Below are 22,250 nucleotides of genomic sequence, written 5' to 3'. Positions count from 1 at the left end.
GGAGGATTCTTGCGATGACTTCCCCAGTGGCCGACAGCAGGGAGATTCCTCTGTAGTTGCCGCAGTTGGACTTGTCCCCCTTTTTTAAAGATGGTCACGACTACGGCATCTCTGAGATCTCCCGACATGCTCTCCTCCTTCCAGATGAGAGAGATGAGGTCATGTATCCGTGCCAGTAGTGCCTCTCCGCCTTACTTTAGTGCCTCAGCGGGGATTCCATCTGCTCCGGATGCCTTGTTGTCTTGAGCTGGCGGATGGCCTTTTCTACCTTGTGCAGGGCTGGGGTTTTGCTGAGATGGTGGTGGGATAGCATGCTGCGGGATGGAGTCGAGGACACTCGTGTCAAAGGCAGAGTCTCGATTGAGGAGATCTTCGAAGTGCTCCTTCCAGCGGGTCCTGAATGTCCTGAGTGTCCTTGATGAGTGTTTCCCCGTTCTTGGCCAGCAGTGGGGTGGGGCCTTGGGAGTTTGGACTGTAGGTGGCCTTGACTGCGATGAAGGATCCTCGCATATCGTGGCTGTCGGCCAGTTGTTGTATCTCCTGTGCTTTCTCCATCCACCACCTGTTCTTTAGGATCCGGGTTTTTTGTTGGTCCTGTTATAAGGTGTGTATTAGAGGAGAAAGAGTGGCAGATAGGCGGAGAGGTTTAGGGAGGGAATTCCAGAGTTTAGGACCCAGGCAGCTGAAGGTACCAATGATTATAATCAGGGATGTGCAGGAGGTTGCAGTTATGTCAGAGGGATGTGGGGCTGGAGAAGGCTGCAGACATAGGGAGGTATGAGGCCAAGGTTGAGAGTTTTAAAATCAAGGAGAGGCCGGACCGGGAACCAATGTAGGTCAGCGTCCTCTTTGTCCTCGGATTCCTCCTCATCTTCATCCCCTCTTCTTCTTCCTCCTACATTGCTCCACCTGCTCTTCCTCACCCGCCTCCTAATCCTCTTTGTCCTCCTCCCCTATTTCTCCTGCTCTTCATTCTACTCCTTCTCCTCCTCCTCCCCCACCTCCTCCTCACCCACCTCCTCCTCACCCACCTCCTCCTCCCATCCTCTACCTTCTCCCCTCCTCCTCTCCTCCTCTCCTCCTCTTACCTACCTCTTGTGTCACTTCATCCCCCTCCCCCTCCTCCCCTCCCCCTCCTCCCCCCCCCTCCTCCCCTCCCCCTCCTCCCCTCCCCCTCCTCCCCTCTCCCTCCTCCCCTCCTCCTCCTCCCCTCCTCCTCCTCCTCTCTTCCTCCACCGCCTCCACCCCTCCCTTCCTCTACCCCCTCCTCCCCCTCCTCCCTTCCCCACTCCTCCCCTCCCCCTCCTCTTTCTCCCCTCCTCCACCCCCTTCCCCACCCTCCTTTACACCCCCTCCCCACTCCCTCCTGTACCTTCTCCCTCCCCCCCCCTCCCCCCTTCCCCCTCCCCCTGCACTTTGTGTAGTTCCACCCTCTCTCATGTCTTGCATGATTTGACACCGGACCCTTTCTGTACTGATTTCTTGCTGACTCAGTCAGTGCTGTTGAGTGCCCCATCTGTTTGTGCTGGCGAAGATTTACTGCCCTTATGTAATGAGGAGCCGCCAGTAAAAGTGGACCGCGGAGAGCATGAGGCAGAATAGCAAGCAGGTAGTGGCTGCTCTGTGAGCAATACGTTTAATGCCACACATCTTTACTTCCACACAGCAGCAAAGTACTTGAATCCCACACAGCGGGGTCAATATTAACTCGAGGTTAACGGGGTGATCACAGAAAGGGGGGGAGGGGTAGACTCATGGCGCCTGCTAACCCAGACAATCGCTGCCTAGGGTTGGCCAAATCTCCAGAATTGCCAACCTTCACGAGAGAAGAGATGGTTTATCTCAATCCCTAGACAGGTCAATGACTCAGCCCAGCCCTCCCGAAGACAATATAGTGACACCCCCTCCCCCCCCCCCCCACATCTGACCGACCTGCCAACTTCTCTTCACTGATTGAAGTTTAAGCTGAAGTTCTGGTCAGCCATGGCTCAGTGGATTGTACTCTCGCCTCTGAGTGTAAAAAATTGTGGGGTCAACTTTAGCAAAAAAAATAGAAAAGCAAATTATAATTTAACTGGAGAAAAATTGCGCAGTGCTGCAGTACAGAAGGACCTGCAGTACAAAAAGTTAGTATGCAGGTACAGCAAGTAATCAGGAAGACAAATGGAATGTTGGCCTTTATTGCAAGGGGGATAGAGTATAAAAAGCAGAGAAGTCCTGCTACAACTGGACAGGGTATTGGTGAGACCACACGTGGAGTACTGCGTACAGTTTTGGTCTCCGTATTTAAGGAAGGATGTGTTATCTATGCAGTCCTATGTAACCTGTATCATACCCCACCAGAGGGCGTACCTGTTGGAGTCCCAAGGGATCCCAGCATCCCTTGGGAACACTGTATATAAGCAGGCCTCCCATACTGTACCAGCACTCTGGAGTTTGAATAAAGGAGTTAAGGTCACACTTACTCATGTCTACAGCGCTCAGTTACATCACTTTATTATGAACATAACAGGATATACTTGTATTGGCGGCTGTTCAGAGAAGGTTCACTAGGTTGATTCCGGAGATGAGGGGGTTGACTTATGAAAGATAGGTTGAGTAGGTTGGGCCTATACACATTGGAGTTCAGAAGAATGAGAGGTGATCTTATTGAAACATATAAGATAATGAGGTGGCTTGACAAGGTGGATACAGAGAGGGTATTTCCACTCAGAGGGGGAAACTAAAACTAGGGGGCATAGTCTTAGAATAAGGGGCTGCCCATTTAAAACTGAGATGAGGAGGAATTTCTTCTCAGAGGGTTGTAAATCTGTGGAATTCTCTGCCCCAGAGAGCTGTGGAGGCTGGGTCATTGAATATATTTAAGGCGGAGTAGACAGATTTTTGAGCGATAAGGGAATAAAGGGTTATGGGGAGCGGGCAGGGAAGTGGAGCTGAGTCCATGATCAGATCAGCCATGACCTTATTAAATAGCGGAGCAGGCTCGAGGGGCCAAATGGCCGACTCCTGCTCCTATTTCTTATGTTCTTAACAAATCCGTGCTGACTGTCCTCGATTAATCTGTGTCTTTCTAAGTGAAGATTTATCCTGTCCTCAGGAATTTTTCCAATAATTTTCCCACCACTGAGGTTAGGCTGGCTGGCCTGTAATTACTCGGTCTATCCCATTTTCCCTTCTTAAATAAAGGTACCACATTAGCAGTCCTCCAGTCCTCTTGCACCACACCTAAAGCTAGAGAGGATTGGAAAATGATCGTCAAAGCCTTTGCTATTTTCTCTTTTGATTTACAACAGCCTGGGATACATTTCATCCGGGCTTGGGGACTTATCCACTTTCAAAGCTGCTAAACCCCTTAATATCTCCTCTTTCACTATGTTTATTTCATCTAATATTTCATACTTCTCCTCCTCGAAAATAGTGTCTGCATCGCCCCTCTCTTTTGTGAAAACAGACGCAAAGTATTCATTAAGAACCATACCCACGTCTTTCATCTCCTTGCACAGATTACCCTCATGGTCTCTAATAGGCCCCACTCTTTCTTTAGTTATCCTCTTGCTCTTAATATATTTATAAAACATTTTTGGGTTTTCCTTGATTTTACTTGCCAAAAATATTTTCATGCTCTCTCTTTGCTTTCCTAATTTCCTTTTTAATTTCACCCCTGCACTTTCTACACCCCTCTAGAGGATCTGCAGTATTGAGCCCTCGATATCTGTCATAAGCCTCAATTTTTTTCTCCTCCAGCCCTGCACTCCTCCCTCTTTCTGTAACCTTCTCCAGCCCTACAACCCTCCCCCTCTCCGTAACCTCCTCCAGCCCTACAACCCTCCCTATCTCTGCAACCTCATCCAGCCCGACAGCCCTCCCTATCTCTGCAACCTCATCCAGCCCTAAAACACTCCCTATCTCTGTAACCTCCTCCAGCCCTACAACCCTCCCGATCTCTGTAACCTCCTCCAGCCCGACAACACTCCCTATCTCCGTAACCTCCTCCAGCCCTACAACACTCCCTATCTCTGTAACCTTCTCCAGCTCTACAACCCTCCCTATCTCTGTAACCTCTTCCAGCCCTACAACACTCCCTATCTCTGTAACCTCCTCCAGCCCTACAACCCTCCCTATCTCTGTAACCCCCTCCAGCTCCACAACCCTCCCTATCTCTGTAACCTCCTCCAGCCCTACAACCCTCCCTATCTCTGTAACCTCCTCCAGACCTACAGCACTCCCTATCTCTGTAACCCCCTCCAGCCCCACAACCCTCCCTATCTCTGTAACCTCCTCCAGCCCAACACCCCTCCCTATCTCTGTAAACTCCTCCAGCCCAACACCCCTCCCTATCTCTGCAACCTCCTCCAGCCCCACAAACCTTCCAAGATCCCTGTGTTGCTCCAATTCCGGCCTCTCACCCAATCCTGATTTTAATCACTCCACAAGTGGCGACCTTGCCTTCAGCTCCTGGGCCCTAAACTCTGGAATTCCCTCCCTAAATCTCTCTGCCTCTATCTCCTCCTTAAAGACATTCCTTAAAACTACCTCATTGACCGAGCTTTGGGTCCCCTATCTAATATCTCCTTCTGTGGCTCGGTGTCAAATTTTGTCTGATTACACAACTGTGAAACGCCTGGAGACGTTTTTACTACATTAACTGTACTGTATAACTGCAAGTTATTGTTGTTGGCCCTCGAGCATAGGGTAACTCTTATCCAGAGCTGGTCTGGCCCTCATTATCTGGTTGGCTCGGGGAATCTAGGCATGGGCCCACATAAGAACATAAGAACATAAGTAATAGGAGCAGGAGTCAGCCATTTGGCCCCTCGAGCCTGCTCTGCCATTGAATAAGATCATGGCTGATCTGATCATGGACTCAGGTCCACTTCCCTGCTCGCTCCCCTTAACCCTTTATTCCCTTATCGATCAAAAATCTGTCTATCTCCGCCTTAAATATATTCAATGACCCAGCCTCCACAGCTCTCTGGGCAGAGAATTTCATAGATTTACAACCCTCTGAGAGAAGAAATTCCTCCTCATCTCAGTTATAAATAGGCAGTCCCCTTATTCTGAGACTATGCCCCCCATAGTTCTGGATTCCATATTGAGTGGAAATATCCTCTCTGCATCCACCTTGTCGAGCCCTCTCATTATCTTATATGTTTCAATATGATCACCTCTCATTCTCCTGAACTCCAATGTGTATAGATCCAACCTACTCAACCTATCTTCATAAGTCAACCCCCTCATCTCCGGAATCAACCTAGTGAACCTTCTCTGAACAGCCTCCAATGCAAGTATATCCTTCCTTAAATACGGAGTCCAAAATTGTACACAATACTCTAGGTGTGGTCTCACCAATACCCTGTACAGTTGTAGCAGGACTTCTCTGCTTTTATACTCCATCCCCCTTGCAATAAAGGCCAACATTTCATTTGCCTTCCTGATTACTTGCTGTACAAACTTTTTGTGTTTCATGCACACGGACCCCCAGGTCCCTCTGTACTGCAGCACTTTGCAATGTTTCTCCAGTTAAATTATAATTTGCTTTTCTATTTTTTCTGCCAAAGTGGATATACTCCATCTGCCAAATGTTTGCCCACTCACTTCACCTGTCTATATCCCTTTGCAGATTTTTGTGTGTTCTTCACAATTTTCTTTCCCACCCATTTTTGTATCATCAGCAAACTTGGCTACATTATACTCAGTCCCTTCATCCAAGTCATTAATATAGATTGTAAATAGTTTAGGATTCAGCACCGAGCCCTGCGGCATCCCACTAGTTATTGTTTGCCAATTGAAATATTACCCATTTATCCCAACTCTCTGTTTTCTGTTAGTTAGCCAATCCTCTATCCATGCTAATACATTACCCCCAACCCCGTGAACTTTTATTTTGTGCAGGAACCTTTTATGTGGCACCTTATCAAATGCTTTCTGGAAATCCAAATACACCACATCCACTGGTTCCCCCTTATCCACCCTGCTCATTACATCCTCAAAGAACTCCAGCAAATTTGTCAAACATGATTTCCCTTTCATAAAACCATGCTGACTCTGCTTGATTAAATGATGCTTTTCCAAATGTCCTGCTACTGTTTCCTTAATAATGGACTCCAGCATTTTACCAACGAGAGATGTTAGGCTAACTGGTCTATAGTTTCCTGCTTTTTGTCTGCCTCCTTTTTAAGTTGGGGCATTACATTTGTGGTTTTCCAATCCACTGGGACAGCCCCAGAATCCAAGGAATTTTGGTAGATTACAACCAATGCATCCACTATCTCTGCAGCCACTTCTTTTAAGACCCTAGGATGTAAGCCATCAGGTCCAGGAGACCTGTCCGCCTTTAGTCCCATTATTTTATCAAGTACTACTTCATTAGTGATAGTGATATTGATTGTATTAAGTTCCTCCCTCCCTATAGCCCCTTGATTATCCACTATTGGGATGTTTTTAGTGACTTCTACCGTGAAGACTGACACAAAATATTTGTTCAACGTCTCTGCCATTTCCCTGTTCTCCATTATTAATTCCCCAGTCTCATCCGCTAGGGGATCAACATTTACTTTAGCCATCGTTTTCCTTTTTATGTACCTGTAGTAACTCTTACTATCTGTTTTTATATTTCATGCTAGTTTACTTTCATAATCTATCTTCCCACTCTATCATTTTTTTAATTGTTCTTTGCTGGCTTTTAAAAGTTTCCCAATCCTCTGGCCTCCCACTAATCTTGGCCACTTTGTATGCCCTTGTTTTCAATTTGATACCATCCCTTATTTCCTTAGTTCGTCACGGATGGTTATCTCTTCTCTTTCAGTCTTTCCTTCTCATTGGGATATATTTTTGTTGCGAGTTATGAAATATCTCCTTAAATGTCTGCCACTGCTCATCAACCGTCCCATACTTTAATCAATTTTCCCAGTTCCCTTTAGCCAACTCTGCTCTCATACCTTTGTTTAAGTTTAGGACACTGGTTTGAGATCCAACTTTCTCACCATCCAACTGAATTTGAAATTCAACCATCTTATGGTCACTCATTCCTAGAGGATCCTTTACTACAAGATCATTTATTAATCCTGTCTCATTACACAGTACCAGATCTAAGATAGCCTGCTCCCTGGTTGGTTCCGCAATGTACTGTTCAAGGAAACTGTCCCAGATACTGTTATATATGTAAACTTGTATTTACTCTGTACTGCCACCAGATGGCTCATCCCCTGGAGTCCCAAGGGATCCCATAATCCCTTGGGAGCACAGGTATTTAGGGAGGCCTCACAGGTTGGAGAGGCACTCTGGAGACCTGCAATAAAAGACTAAGGTCACACTTTAATTTGAGCTCACAGTATTCAGTCTGACTCTTTCTCCATACATAACAACTGGCGACGAGATACCGATAGCAAACCCAAAGATGCAGAGAGCAGTGGGCATCCTGGAGAAATTCTCGGAAGGAGATGATTGGGAAACTCTTGTGGAGCGACTCGACCAATATCTCGTGGCCAACGAGCTAGATGGGGAAGAGAGCGCTGCCAAATGGAGGGTGATCTTCCTCACCGTCTGTGGGGCACCAACGTATGGCCTCATGAAGAATCTGCTCACTCCAGCGAAACCCACAGAGAAATCGTACAATGATTTATGCACACTGGTCTGAGAGCATTTGAACCCGAAGGAAAGCGTTCTAATGGCGAGGTACCGGTTCTAAACCTACAAAAGGTCTGAAGGCCAGGAAGAGGTGAGTTATGTCGCTGAGCTAAGACGCCTTGCAGGACATTGTGAATTTGAAGGACATTTGGAGCACATGCTCAGAAACTTTTTCGTGCTTGGCATTGGCCACGAAACCATACTTCGCAAACTTTTGACTGTAGAGACCCCAACCTTGAGGAAAGCCATAGCGATAGTGCAGGCATTCATTGCCACCAGTGACAATACGAAGCAAATCTCTCAGCACACAAGTGCTGCTACAAGTACTGTGAACAAAGTGATGTTGTTTTCGAATCGCAACGTACAGAGCAGGTCACACATACCTGCAACTGCATGTCCGCAGATGTCTCAGAGTCCACCATCATGAATGCAAGGCCATTAACACCTTGTTGGCGCTGCCGGGGTGATCATCGTTTCCATTCATGCCGATTCAAAGGGTATGTTTGCAAGAGCTGTGGAACAATGGGACACCTCCAACGTATGTGCAGGCGAGCTGCAAATCCTGTTAACCCTGCAAACCACCATGTTGCAGAGGAGGACAGATTCATGGAGGATCCCGACGAACCAGAGCCTCAGACCGACGAGGCAGAGGTACATGGGGTGCACACATTCACCACGAATTGTCCCCCGGTAATGCTGAATGTTGAACTAAATGGACTCCCTGTGTCAATGGAACTGGACACAGGCACGAGCTAGTTTATCATGGGCAAAAAGGCTTTCGAAAGACTGTGGTGCAACAAGGCCTCAAGGCCAGTCTTAACTCCAATTTGTACGAAACTAAGAACTTACATGAAAGAACTGATTCCCGTAATTGGCAGTGCTTCCACAAAGGTCTCTTATGAGGGAGGGGTGCACAAGCTACCACTCTGGGTGATACCGGGCGTTGGTCCCACGCTGCTCGGCAGGAGCTGGCTGGGAAAGATACGCTGGAACTGGGACGACGTCCGAGCGCTATCGCCCGCTGACGACACTTCGTGTACCCAGGTCTTAAACAAGTTCCCTTCGCTGTTCGAACCAGGCATTGGGAAATTCCAAGGAGCAAAAGTGAAGATCCACCTAATTCCGGGGGCGCGACCCATCCATCACAAGGTGAGAGCAGTACTGTACATGATGAGAGAAAGGGTAGAGATCGAGCTAGACCGGCTGCAATGAGAGGGCATAATTTCACCGATCGAGTTCAACGAGTGGGCCAGCCCGATCATTCCTGTCCTCAAGGGAGATGGCACCGTCAGAATCTGTGGCGATTACAAAGTAACTATCAATCGTTTCTCCCTGCAGGACCAATACCCACTACCAAAGGCCGACGACCTCTTTGCAACGCTGGCGGGAGGAAAGACGTTCACGAAGCTGGATCTGACTTCAGCCTACATGACGCAGGAACTGGAGGAATCATCGAAGGCCCTCACCTGCATCAACACGCACAAAGGTCTTTTTGTTTATAACAGATGCCCGTTTGGAATTCGATCAGCGGCAGCGATATTCCAGAGAAACATGGAAAATTTACTGAAGTTGGTCCCGCACACCGTGGTCTTCCAGGACGACATCTTGGTCACAGGTCGTAACACAGCCGAGCATCTGCAGAACCTGGAGGAGGTTCTTAATCGACTCAACCACGTGGGGCTCAGGTTAAAACGCTCGATGTGCGTTTTCCTGGCACCTGAAGTAGAGTTCCTGGGAAGAAGGATTGCGGCGGACGGCATCAGGTCCACCAATGCGAAGACGGAGGCAATCGAGAACGCACCGAGGCCACAGAACGTGACAGAGCTGCAATCGTTTCTGGGACTCCTGAACTACTTTGGTAACTTCTTACCAGGTCTCAGCACACTGTTAAAACCACTGCATGTCTTACTACAAAAAGGGGGCGAATGGGTTTGGGGCAAAAGCCAAGAAAATGCTTTTGTAAAACCGTTGTGCTCATACAAATTGCTTGTGTTGTATGATCCATGTAAGCGTTTGGTATTAACATGTGATGCGTTGTTATATAGCGTCGGGTGTGTATTGCAACAAGCTAATGATTTCGGAAAATACAACCGGTTGCTTATGCATCCAGGAGTCTGTCTAAGGCTGAGAGACCCTACAGCATGATTGAGAAAGAAGCGTTAGCGTGTGTCTATGGGGTAAAGAAAATGCATCTATAACTGGGCTAAAATGTGAATTGGAAACTGACCATAAGCCACTCATATCCTTGTTTTCCGAAAATAAAGGGATAAATACCAATGCATCGGCCCGCATCCAGAGATGGGCGCTCACGTTGTCCACATACAACTACGTCATCCGCCACAGGCCAGGCACAGAAAACTGTGCCGATGCTCTCAGTAGGCTGCCATTGCCCACCACGGGGTGGAAATGGCGCAGCCCGCAGATTTCGCCGTAGTTATGGAAGCATTTGAGAGCGAGCAATCACCCGTCACTGTCCGACAGATCAAAACCTGGACGAGCCAGGATCCCTTATTATCTCTAGTCAAAAGCTGTGTGCTTCCCGGGAGCTGGTCCAGTGTCCCAATGGAAATGCAGGAAGAGATAAAGCCGTTCCAGCAGCGCAAAGATGAAATGTCTATACGGATAGACTGCCTTCTGTGGGGCAATCGAGTAGCGGTCCTTCATCAATGACCTCCACAGTACCCACCCAGGCATCGTATTGATGAAAGCGATAGCCAGATCCCACGTGTGGTGGCCCGGTATCGATGTGGACTTAGAGTCCTGCGTTCACAGATGTAATACATGCTCGCAGTTAAGCAATGTACCCAGCAAGGCGGCAATAAGTTTATGGTCTTGGCCCTCTAAACCATGGTCTTAGAGTATACTATGCAGGCCCGTTCTTGGGTAAAATGTTCCTTGTGGTTGTAGACGCGTACTCCAAGTGGATTGAATGTGAGATAATGTCGGCTAGCACGTCCGCTGCCACCACTGAAAGCCTGCGGGCCATGTTTGCCACACACGGCTTACCCGATGTCCTGGTGAGCGACAACGGGCCATGTTTTACCAGTGCTGAGTTCAAATAATTCATGATCCGTAACGGGATCAAACATGTCACATCTGCCCCGTTTAAACCAGCGTCCAATGGTCAGGCAGAGAGAGCAGTGCAAACCATCAAGCAAGGCTTGAAGAGGGTAACTGAAGGTTCACTGCAGACTTGCCTATCCCGAGTCCTGCTTAGCTACCGCACAAGACCCCACTCACTCACTGGGATCCTACCTGCTGAACTGCTCATGAAAAGAGCACTTAAGACAAGGCTCTCATTAGTTCACCCTGATCTACATGAACAGGTAGAGAGCAGGCGGCTTCAACAAAGTACTTACCATGATAGTGCAAATGTGTCACGTGAGATTGAAATCAATGATCCTGTATTTGTATTGAATTATGGACAAGGTCCCAAGTGGCTTCCTGGCACTGTCGTGGCCAAAGAGGGAAGCAGGGTGTTTCGGGTCAAACTTTCAAATGGACTCATTCACCGGAAACACTTGGACCAAATCAAACTCAGATTCACAGACTATCCTGAGCAACCCACCTTGGACCCTGCCTTTTTTGATCCCCCAACATACACACCAGTGGCAACCGGCACCACGGTTGACCACGAAGCAGAACCCATCACCCACAGCAGCCCAGCAGGGCCCAACACACCAAGCAGCCCAGCAAGGCCAGCTGCACAGCAGCCCAGCGAGGGCCCAACAAATGAATCAACAACACCAACTTTCACACCGAGACGATCAACCAGGGCAAGAAGGGCCCCAGATCGACTCACAATATAAATAGTTACACTATTGACTTTGGGGGGGACAGTGTTGTTGTATATTGTACTGTTCAAGGAAACTATCCCGGATACTGTTATATATTTAAACTTGTATTTACTCTGTACAGCCACCAGAGGGCTCATCCCCTGGAGTCCCAAGGAACCCCATAATCCCTTGGGAGCACAGGTATTTAAGGAGGCCTCACAGGTTGGAGAGGCACTCTGGAGACCTGCAATAAAAGACTAAGGTCACACTTTATTTTGAGCTCAGTGTTCAGTCTGACTCTTTCTCCATACATAACAGATACACTATGAACTCTTCCTCAAGGCTACCCTGGCCAATTTGCTTTGTCCAATCAACATGAAGTTTAAAATTGCCCTTAATTATTGCCGTTCCTTTTTTACAAGCCTCCATTATTTCTTGATGTATACTCCGTCCAACAGTATAGCTACTGTTACGGGGTCTATAGACTATGCTCACCAGCGATTTTTCCTCTTATTATTCCTTAAATCCACCCAAACTGATTCAACATCTTGATCTTCTGAGCCAATATCATTTCTCACTAACGCACTGACCCCATCCTTTATTAACAGAACTACCCCACATCCTTTTCCTTTCTGCCTATCCTTCCGAATTGTCAAATACTCCATAATATTCAGTTCCCAGCCTTGGTCACCTTGTAATGGCTATCAGATTGTACCCATTTGTGCCGTCAACTCATCTATTTTGTTACGAATGCTACGTGCATTCAGATAAAGAGCTTTTATATTTGATTTTTTTACTATTTTTTCCTGCTTTGACCCCACTTTTGGATTCACCGTTATGTTCATACATTCTGTCCTTCCTGGAACGCTCTTGTTTTCATTTCCCCCAGTGCTACCCTGCTCTATTACCTTCTCCTTATTTGACGTTTTACATTCTCACTCAGCTGAATCCTCCCCCCCCCCCACTAATTAGTTTAAAGCCCTCTCTACAGCCCTAGTTATTTGATTCGCCAGGACCCCAGTCCCAGCACGTTCTAAGTGGAGTCCGTCCCAAAGGAACAGCTCCCTCTTACCCCAGTACTGGTGCCAGTGCCCCAGGAACCAAAACCAATTCCTCCCACACCAGTCTTTGAGCCATGTGTTTAACTCTCTGATCTTATTTACTCTATGCAAATTTGCTCGTAGCTCAGGTAGTAATCCAGAGATTATTACCTTTGTGTTTCTGCTTTTTAATTTGGCTCCGAGCTGCTTATACTCCCTCAGCAGTCAATGGTACCCATGAGGACCACGACAACTGCATCTTCCCCCTCCCACTCCAAGTTCCTCTCCAGCCCTGAGGAGATGCCCTTAACCCTGGCAGGTGTAACAGCCTTCGGAACTCTCGCTCACGGCTGCAGAGAACTGTATCTATTCCCCTAATGATACTGTCCCCAATCACTACATCTGTTTTTACTCCCCCCACTTGAATGGCCTCCTGTACCACGGTGCTGTGGTCAGTTTGCTCATTCTGCCTGCAGTCCCTGCTCTCGTACACACACGGAGTAAGAGCCTCGAACTTGTTGGACAAGAGCAAGGGCTGAGGCTCCTCTATCACTACCTCCTGAGTCCCCATACCTGCCTCACTCGTAGTCACACCCGGATCAATTTTGAATTAATTACTCTAATTGGTGTGACATCACAAGGACTCGCACTTTGCAACAGATGCGTCATTCAATGGGTTGCCATTTTTTTTTAAGAGCATGTTTCGTGAATCATTTCTCACCTGGACGGCGTCATGACATGGGTGCAGCTATCGCTTGTGGCAGTTCGCGTACGGACGCTAAACGTAATCCGACTGGCTTCCCGATGGTGGTTAATAGCTGCGTCAGCATAGAACAGATAGGCAAGAGGAGCAGGTGTAGGGAATGTAGCACAAGCAGGTTAACTGGCTCCATCTGACCGTCACTGGTCAGCATGTCCGCCCTATGGTCCTATGTCCCTCCCAGGCCCTGTGGGGGAAGTCTCCATGAAGGTTCAGTACACCTTCCAACCTCCTTTTGTTTGGTGCTCTCCCTTTCTTCAGTTCCCTTTTGTAATTGGGATGGGCTTTGAGTTTCCAGGGGTTGAATCCGGATGAATAATTCCTGCAAGCAAGTTTCTTTTTAAGTCCCCGATCCAGGTATAAAAAGGAACGACTTGTATCAATATTGCGCTTTTCATGACTTCAGGATGTCCCAAAGCGCTTCACAGCCATGATGTACTTGTTGTAGTCACTGTTGTAATGTAGGACACTTGTCAGTCAAATTACGCACAGCAAGGCCGACAAAAAGCAATGTGATAATGACTAGATAATGTTTTTGTTATGTTGATTGAGGGATAGACATTGTCCAGGACATCGGGAATAACTCCCCTGCTCTTCTTCCAATAGTGGCCAAGGGACCCGAGAGAGCAGACGAGGCCTTTGTTGAACATCTCAAAGACGGCCCCTCCGACAGTGCAGCTCTCCCTCAGCACTGCCCTGGAGTGTCAGCCTGGCTTATGGGCTCAGGTTCCAGGAGTGGGACTTGAACCCACAGCCTTCTGACTCGGAGTGCTGCCCACTGAGCCACGCCTGACACACCCGAAGCATTCCCAGGCAGAAGCAGAGCGGGTCACTTGCGCCAGCGGTCCGACGCGGAACACGGGGACTATTGCGTCCGCCCACCTTGTGCCACGTTCCCCCGTCCTGCGAATCGAGCAGAAACCCCACCCCCCCAAACCCCCCCGAACCCCCCCCCCCCGCGCCCCCGGAGAATTGTGCGGCGTTTTGCCGATCGGCCTGCGTGTGGACTGTGCTGACCCTTGACCTCTCGATCCCACAGGAGACGAGCGCCCTGAGGAGGCGGGAGGGGGCAGGGGCGGCGGAGGGCCCTCCCGGACGGAGGCGGAGACGCGGGGAGAGGCCGGAGGAGGAGGAGGAGGAGGAGAAGGCGTGGAGCGGAGAGCAGGTCCAGTCTGCTGCCGCCCACGACGGTGCTCCGTCGGGCAGCTGAAGAAAGCCCTGTGGGGGTCCGCAGTGGTCCTCAGCGTCTGCTCGTCCTGGGCGGGCACCAGCCAGCTCGCCAGGCTCACCTTCAGGACCTTCGACGCGCCCTTCGCCGTGACATGGTTCGCCACCGCCTGGAACTTGCTCTTCTTCCCGCTCTACTACACCGGTTACGCCTGGAGTTCGGAGGAGAAGCAATCGCCACTGCAGCGATTCAGGTAGGGGGCTCATCGCCCAGCAGGCTCGGCCAGAATAGGGGCGGGGTCTGATCCACATACTGATGGGGGAGGGGGTCTGACCCATATACTGATGGGGGAGGGGGTCTGACCCATATACTGATGGGGGAGGGGGTCTGACCCATATACTGATGGGGGAGGGGGTCTGACCCACGTACTGATGGGGGAGGGGGTCTGACCCATATACTGATGGGGGAGGGGGAGGGGGGCTGACCCATATACTGATGGGGGAGGGGGTCTGACCCATATACTGATGGGGGAGGGAGGTCTGACCCATATACTGATGGGGGAGGGGGTCTGACCCATATACTGATGCGGGAGGGGGTCTGACCCACGTACTGATGGGGGAGGGGGTCTGACCCATATACTGATGGGGGAGGGGGGTCTGACCGATATACTGATGGGGGAGGGGAGTCTGGCCCACATACTGATGGGGGAGGGGTGTCTGACCCACATACTGATGGGGGAGGGGGTCTGACCCATATACTGATGGGGGAGGGGGAGGGGGGGGCTGACCCATATACTGATGGGGGAGGGGGAGGGGGTCTGACCCATATACTGATGGGGAAGGGGGAGGGGGGGCTGACCCATATACTGATGGGGGAGGGGGAGGGGGGTCTGACCCATATACTGATGGGGGAGGGGGGTCTGACCCATATACTGATGGGGGAGGGGGAGGGGAGTCTGGCCCACATACTGATGGGGGAGGGGGAGGGGGTGTCTGACCACATACTGATGGGGGAGGGGGAGGGGGGTCTGGCCCACATACTGATGGGGGAGGGGGAGGGGGGTCTGACCCACATACTGATCGGGGAGGGGAGTCTGACCCACATACTGATGGGGGAGGGGAGTCTGACCCATATACTGATGGGGGAGGGGAGTCTGACCCATATACTGATGGAGGAGGGGAGTCTGACCCATATACTGATGGAGGAGGGGTGTGTGATCCACATACTGATGGGGGAGGGGAGTGTGACCCACATACTGATGGGGGAGGGGGGTGTGATCCACATACTGATGGGGGAGGGGAGTGTGACCCACATACTGATGGGGGAAGGGGTTGTGACCCACATACTGATGGGGGAGGGGGAGGGGGAGGGGGGGTGTGACCCACATTCTGATGGGGGAGGGGGAGGGGGGTCTGACCCACATACTGATGGGGGAGGGGGGTCGGACCCACATACTGATGGGGGAGGGGGAGTGGGGTCTGACCCACACACTGATGGGAGAGGGGGAGGGGGGTGTGACTCACATACTGATGGGGGAGGGGGAGGGCGGTATGACCCACATACTGATGGGAGAGGGGGAGGGGTGTGTGACTCACATACTGATGGGGGAGGCGGAGGGGGGTGTGACTCACATACTGATGGGGGAGGGGGAGGGGGGTATGACCCACATACTGATGGGGAGGGGGAGGGGGGTCTGACCCACATACTGATGGGGGAGGGGGGTGTGACCCACACACTGATGGGGGAGGGGGGTCTGACCCACATACTGATGGGGGAGGGGGAGGGGGGTATGACCCACATACTGATGGGGGAGGGGGAGGGGGGTCTGACCCACATACTGATGGGGGAGGGGGAGGGGGGTCTGACCCACATACTGATGGGGGAGGGGGGTGTGACCCACACACTGATGGGGGAGGGGGGTCTGACCCACATACTGATGGGGGAGGGGGAGGGGGGTCTGACCCACATACTGATGGGGGAGGGGGAGGGGGGTCTGACCCACATACTGATGGGGGAGGGGGGTGTGACCCACACACTGATGGTGGAGGGGGAGGGGGGTATGACCCACATATTGATGGGGGAGGGGGAGGGGGGTCTGACCCACATACTGATGGGGGAGGGGGAGGGGGGTCTGACCCACATACTGATGGGGGAGGGGGGTATGACCCACACACTGATGGGGGAGGGGGAGGGGGGTGTGACCCACACACTGATGGGGGAGGGGGAGGGGGGTATGACCCACATACTGATGGGGGAGGGGGAGGGGGGTGTGACCCACACACTGATGGGGGAGGGGGAGAGGGGTATGACCCACATACTGATGGGGGAGGGGGAGGGGGGTCTGACCCACATACTGATGGGGGAGGGGGGTGTGACCCACACACTGATGGGGGAGGGGGAGGGGGGTGTGACCCACACACTGATGGGGGAGGGGGAGGGGGGTGTGACCCACACACTGATGGGGGAGGGGGAGAGGGGTATGACCCACACACTGATGGGGGAGGGGGAGGGGGGTGTGACCCACACACTGATGGGGGAGGGGGAGGGGGGTGTGACCCACACACTGATGGGGGAGGGGGAGAGGGGTATGACCCACATACTGATGGGGGAGGGGGAGGGGGGTCTGACCCACATACTGATGGGGGAGGGGGGTGTGACCTACACACTGATGGGGGAGGGGGGGGGGGTGACCCACACACTGATGGGGGAGGGGGGTCTGACCCACATACTGATGGGAGCAATGAAAGGTGTCAGCTGTGACTCAGTGGGCAGCACTCTCGCCTCTGAGTCAGGAAAGTCATGGGCTCAAGTCCCACTCCAGGGATTTGAGCACACAGTCGAGGCTGACACTCCCAGTGCAGTACTGAGGGAGTGCTGCACTGTCGGAGGGGCAGTACTGAGGTAGTGCAGTACTGTCGGAGGAGCAGTACTGAGGGAGCGCCGCACCGTCGGAGGGGCAGTACTGAGGTAGTGCAGTACTGTCGGAGGGGCAGTACTGAGGGAGCGCCGCACTGTCGGAGGGGTAGTACTGAGGGAGTGCTGCACTGTCGGAGGGGCAGTACTGAGGGAGTGCTGCACTGTCGGAGGGGCAGTACTGAGGGAGTGCTGCACTGTTGGAGGGGCAGTACTGAGAGAGTGCTGCGCTGTCGGAGGGGCAGTACTGAGGGAGTGCTGCACTGTCGGAGGGGCAGTACTGAGAGAGTGCTGCACTGTCGGAGGGGCAGTACTGAGGGAGTGCTGCACTGTCGGAGGGTCAGTACTGAGGGAGTGCTGCTCTGTCGGAGGGACAGTACTGAGGGAGTGCCGCACTGTCGGAGGGGCAGTACTGAGGGAGTGCTGCACTGTTGGAGGGGCAGTACTGAGAGAGTGCTGCGCTGTCGGAGGGGCAGTACTGAGGGAGTGCTGCACTGTCGGAGGGGCAGTACTGAGAGAGTGCTCCACTGTCGGAGGGGCAGTACTGAGGGAGTGCTGCACTGTCGGAGGGTCAGTACTGAGGGAGTGCTGCACTGTCGGAGGGACAGTACTGAGGGAGTGCCGCACTGTCGGAGGGGCAGTACTGAGGGAGTGCCGCACTGTCGGAGGGGCAGTACTGAGAGAGTGCTGCACTGTCGGAGGGACAGTACTGAGGGAGTGCCGCACTGTCGGAGGGTCAGTAGTGAGGGAGTGCTGCACTGTCGGAGGGGCAGTACTGAGGGAGTGCCGCACTGTCGGAGGGGCAGTACTGAGGGAGTGCCGCACTGTCGGAGGGTCAGTAGTGAGGGAGTGCTGCACTGTCGGAGGGGCAGTAGTGAGGGAGCGCTGCACTGTCGAAGGTGCCATCTTTCGGATGAGACGTTAAACTGACAAACATCTTCCCTCTCAGGTGGACTTTAAAGGTCCGATGTAATGCTACATCTAAGCCATGCGGCCATGGAGTAATGAGAGCGTTCCCGTGCAGGCTCTCATGGGCGTCCCCACTGTAAATACCGTGCGTGCGCTGAAATGTAAAGCGGCACTCAAAGAACCAGGCAGCGTATAACAAAGAGCAGCTCACAGGTAACATTGGTCCCACGGCCTCTACTCGAAGAAGAGCAGCGGAGTTCTCCCCAGTATTCTAGCTAATATGTATCCCTCAACTATCATCACTAAAAAAAAAAAACAGATTATCCGGTCATTGTCCAGATTATTGTGTGTGGGATCTTGCTGTGCGCACATTAGCTGCCGCGTTTCCTGCATTACAACAGGTGACTACACTTCAAAATGTGAAGCGACTTGGCAGGTTCTGAGGGTTGTGAAAGGTGCTATACAAATGCATGTCATTCTTTTCTCTATTGGCAATCGGCGTTCCGAGTTGAGTCAGTGGGGGGGGGAAACGGTGTGATTCTGGCGAATGGATTCTCACACCCCAATTCTCCATCCGCGCTGAGATTGTGCAGAGCTCCGGAGAAGCTCAGTGGTAGAATTTACCCCGATGGGCTGCTCGGCCCGTGCCGGCTTTTCTGCTTAAAGATCAGCTTAATTTCCTCCCCCCATCGGGTTAATCACCTTTGAGCACCTCCACTGAATCGTTTCTCACTTACACTGGAACGTCTTGTGCTTATGCATTGCCAGCTTGTTACACAAGTGACCACCTAGGCTGCTGGAGAAACGAGAATCGGCTTTGTAATTCATCCCCCCCTCCCCGCAATGATACTATTCCCCCTCGGGTTTCTGTCCGTGTCATAGTCACAGCTTGTCATGACAATTTACTGCCCTGCCAATCCACAGAGCCCTACACAAAGTAATGCTGAGGGGGAGGTGGGGGCGATCATTTCCTTACCCTCATTGTTAAGTCAGCTTCCATTACAAGTTGCTTCCTGAATTGTCTTGTGCAGCGTACAAGTCTGTCACTAACACCGTCCAAAAATATTTTGTCTATTAACCCATCTCCAAAAGCCCCGTGAGAAGGTGGTGGTGAGCCGCCTTCTTGAACCGCTGCAGTCCGTGTGGTGAAGGTGCTCCCACAGTGCGGTTAGGGAGGGAGTTCCAGGATTCTGACCCAGAAAAGATGAAGGAACGGCAATTAAACAAAGAAAAAGACTTGCATTTCTGTAGCGCCTTTCACAACCTCAGGACCTCCCAAGGTTCTTTACGAAAATTGAAATGCTTCCGAAATGTGGTCATTGTTGTAATGTGGGAAACGCGGAGGCCAATTTGCGCACAGCAAGCTCCCTCAAACAGCAATGTGACAATCTGTTTTTGTTCTGCTGATTGAGGGATAAATATTGGCCAGGACACCGGGGATAGCTCCCCTGCTCTTCTTCAAAATAGTGCGGTGGGATCTTTTATACCAGCTGAGCGAGCAGGCGGGGCCTCGGTTAAACATCTGATCCGAAGTGCAGCACTCGCTCAGCACCGCCCTGGGGAGTGTCGAGCTTGATTCTGTGCTCGAACCCACCGCGTGCGTTTATGCCTCATTTCAGTCGCGGCGCACCTGCCTCCAAACTGGGGTCCCCTTTGAGGCCGAGGATGCGGCAACTCCCCGGGGTGGAGAGGCCTTCTCCCTCGCCTCTCCCCACCCCATCAATGGCCGGAAGGTCCTGCTTCAAACGGGCTGGCGGAGGCTGTAGTGCAAGGCCAGGACCTGGGGCCTAGCTGGTGTCCCCGGGGTGGAGCCAGACTCCCAGCACTATGTCAGGGCCTGCCGGGGCGACGGGAGCGACCCCGGGCGGTATATCCACTCACCACGGCTCTGTGCGGTCTTGTAGTGAGTGGACACAAGAACATAAGAAATAGGAGCAGGAGTCGGTCACACGGCCCCTCGAGCCTGCTCCGCCATTCAATGCGATCTTGGCTGATCTGATCATGGACTCAGGTCCACTTCCCCGCCCGCTCCCCATAACCCCTTATCCCCTTGTGGTTTAAGAAACTGTCTTAAATTTATTCAATGTCCCGGCTTCCACAGCTCTCTGAGGCAGCGAATTCCACAGATTTTCACCGAATTTCCACACAAATTCCTCCTCTTCTCAGTTTTAAATGGGCTTATACATGAAGGAGGTCCACGTCTGTAAGAAGCTTTGCGCACATTGACCCCTTTTTATATCGATGAATCACTTGGGCTATTGATAACCCTGAGCGTTGAAGCAGTATTGACGTTGAGATTGACGTTCCCAGATTATGATGCTTATCGACTGGTGTGCTTGCTCAGAACATCAATTTATTTCCAGCTGCCATTGTGTCCTCGTCTCTCAATTATTACTTCAAATTACATTCAATGTCTATTTACATTATCATTTTATTTGAGCCTATTTGGAAAAAAAAATCAATATGTTTTCCAGTGGGAAGCACATACCACACAGCAGGATGCTTTGGTTACCATAGCAGCGGCTCAGTGGGCAGCACTCTCGCCTCTGGGTCAGAAGGTTGAGGGTTCAAGTCCCACTCCAGGGACATAATCCAGAAAAATGAAAGAAAGATGTGCATTCATATAGTGCCTTTCACCGGACGTCTCAGTGAAGTATTTTTGGAGTGTAGTCACTGTTGTAATGCGGGAAACACGGCAGCCAACTTGCGCACAGCAAGCTCCCACAAACAGCAATGTGATAATGACCAGATAATCTGTTTTTGTGATGTTGATTGAAGGATAAATATCGGCCCCAGGATAACTCCCCTGCTCTTCTTCAAGATGGTGCCACGGGATCTTTTACATCCACCTCGAGAGCAGACGGGGCGTCGGTTTAACCTTTCGTCTGAAAGACGGCCCCTCCGACAGTGCAGCACTCCCTCAGCACTGCACTGGAGCATCAGCCGAGATTTATGTGCTCAAGTCCCTGGAGTGGGAGTTGAAGCAACCTTCTGAATCAGAGGCGGGTGTGCTGCCCACTGAAACACAGCTGACACTCCCAGTGAGGGAGCGCTGCACTGTCGGAGATGCTGTCTTTCGGATGAGACGTTCAACTGAGGGCCCATCTGCCCTCTTAAGTGGATGTCCATTGTTCCGAAGAAGAGCAGGGAAGTTCCCGCGAAGGCCCTGGCGATGGTTCCTCCTTCAGCTAGCACTATTTGGGGAAACGAGCTAAATCGGTCGCTTGTTGATTAACATAAATGCTCGCAGCCTCAGCAAACCTGTGTGAGATACGATGGAGATGGAAATGTTACCGTCCATCACTTCTGCCTAGCCGTTTGTTTGCGGCGGCCACCTTTAGCGGTTGTTCTATTCTAAGATTTTGATTCCAACGAGACGATCCTAATTTGTGACAATTTAACTCTCTGCCTCCTCCCCGCTAGGGAATGCTGCAGATTTTTTGGGGACGATGGTTTGACCATCAAAATATTCTTCAGCAGGACAGCCCCGTTCTGTGTCCTCTGGACTTTAACGAATTACCTGTACTTGCTGGCCCTCAAGAAGATCAGCGCGACGGATGCTTCTGCTCTGTTCTGCTGCAACAAGGCGTTTGTCTTCCTGCTTTCCTGGATAGTTCTACGGGACAAATTCATGGGCGTTAGGGTAAGTGACCTCACCTGGGTATAAGGCCCTCTTAAGCCGCTGCCATCCCATAGCTCAGGGAAGGAAGGTGGGAGGGCTTTGCAGCCAATGAGGTACTTTTGAACTGTTGTAATGTAGGAAGCGCAGCAGGAAATTTGCGCACAGCAAGCTCCCACAATCTGATCATCTCTTCTAATGATGTTGATTGAGGGATAAATATTGGCCAGGACACCAGGGTAGAACTCCCCTGCTCTTCTTCATAATAATGGCATGAGCAGCTGAGGACCTCGATTTACCGTCTCATCTGAAAGAGGCGCTCCCTCAGCACTGCACTGGGAGTGTCGGCCTGGATTTTTGGGCTCAAGTCCCTGGAGTGGGACTTGAACCCACAACCTTCTGACCCCGAGGCGAGAGTGCCTCCCACTGGGCCACGGCT

General features: G+C 51.4%; 1 protein-coding gene across 1 annotated transcript in view; it reads left to right on the top strand.

The window, feature by feature from the left end:
* slc35f3b (solute carrier family 35 member F3b) overlaps window positions 1–22,250 on the top strand; it is an 87,687-nt gene that overhangs the window by 30,738 nt on the left and 34,699 nt on the right. Inside the window, exons 2-3 of the mRNA XM_070884644.1 lie at window positions 14,242–14,623; window positions 21,616–21,835. Coding sequence (XP_070740745.1) covers window positions 14,242–14,623; window positions 21,616–21,835 — 602 coding nt within the window. The remainder of the gene's footprint in view (window positions 1–14,241; window positions 14,624–21,615; window positions 21,836–22,250) is intronic.

This window comes from Pristiophorus japonicus, chromosome 7 (assembly GCF_044704955.1).
Source record: "Pristiophorus japonicus isolate sPriJap1 chromosome 7, sPriJap1.hap1, whole genome shotgun sequence".
NCBI classification, from domain to species: domain Eukaryota; kingdom Metazoa; phylum Chordata; class Chondrichthyes; family Pristiophoridae; genus Pristiophorus; species Pristiophorus japonicus.
Note: the sequence above shows the minus strand (reverse complement) of the source record. Positions and strands in the feature narration are given on the sequence as shown.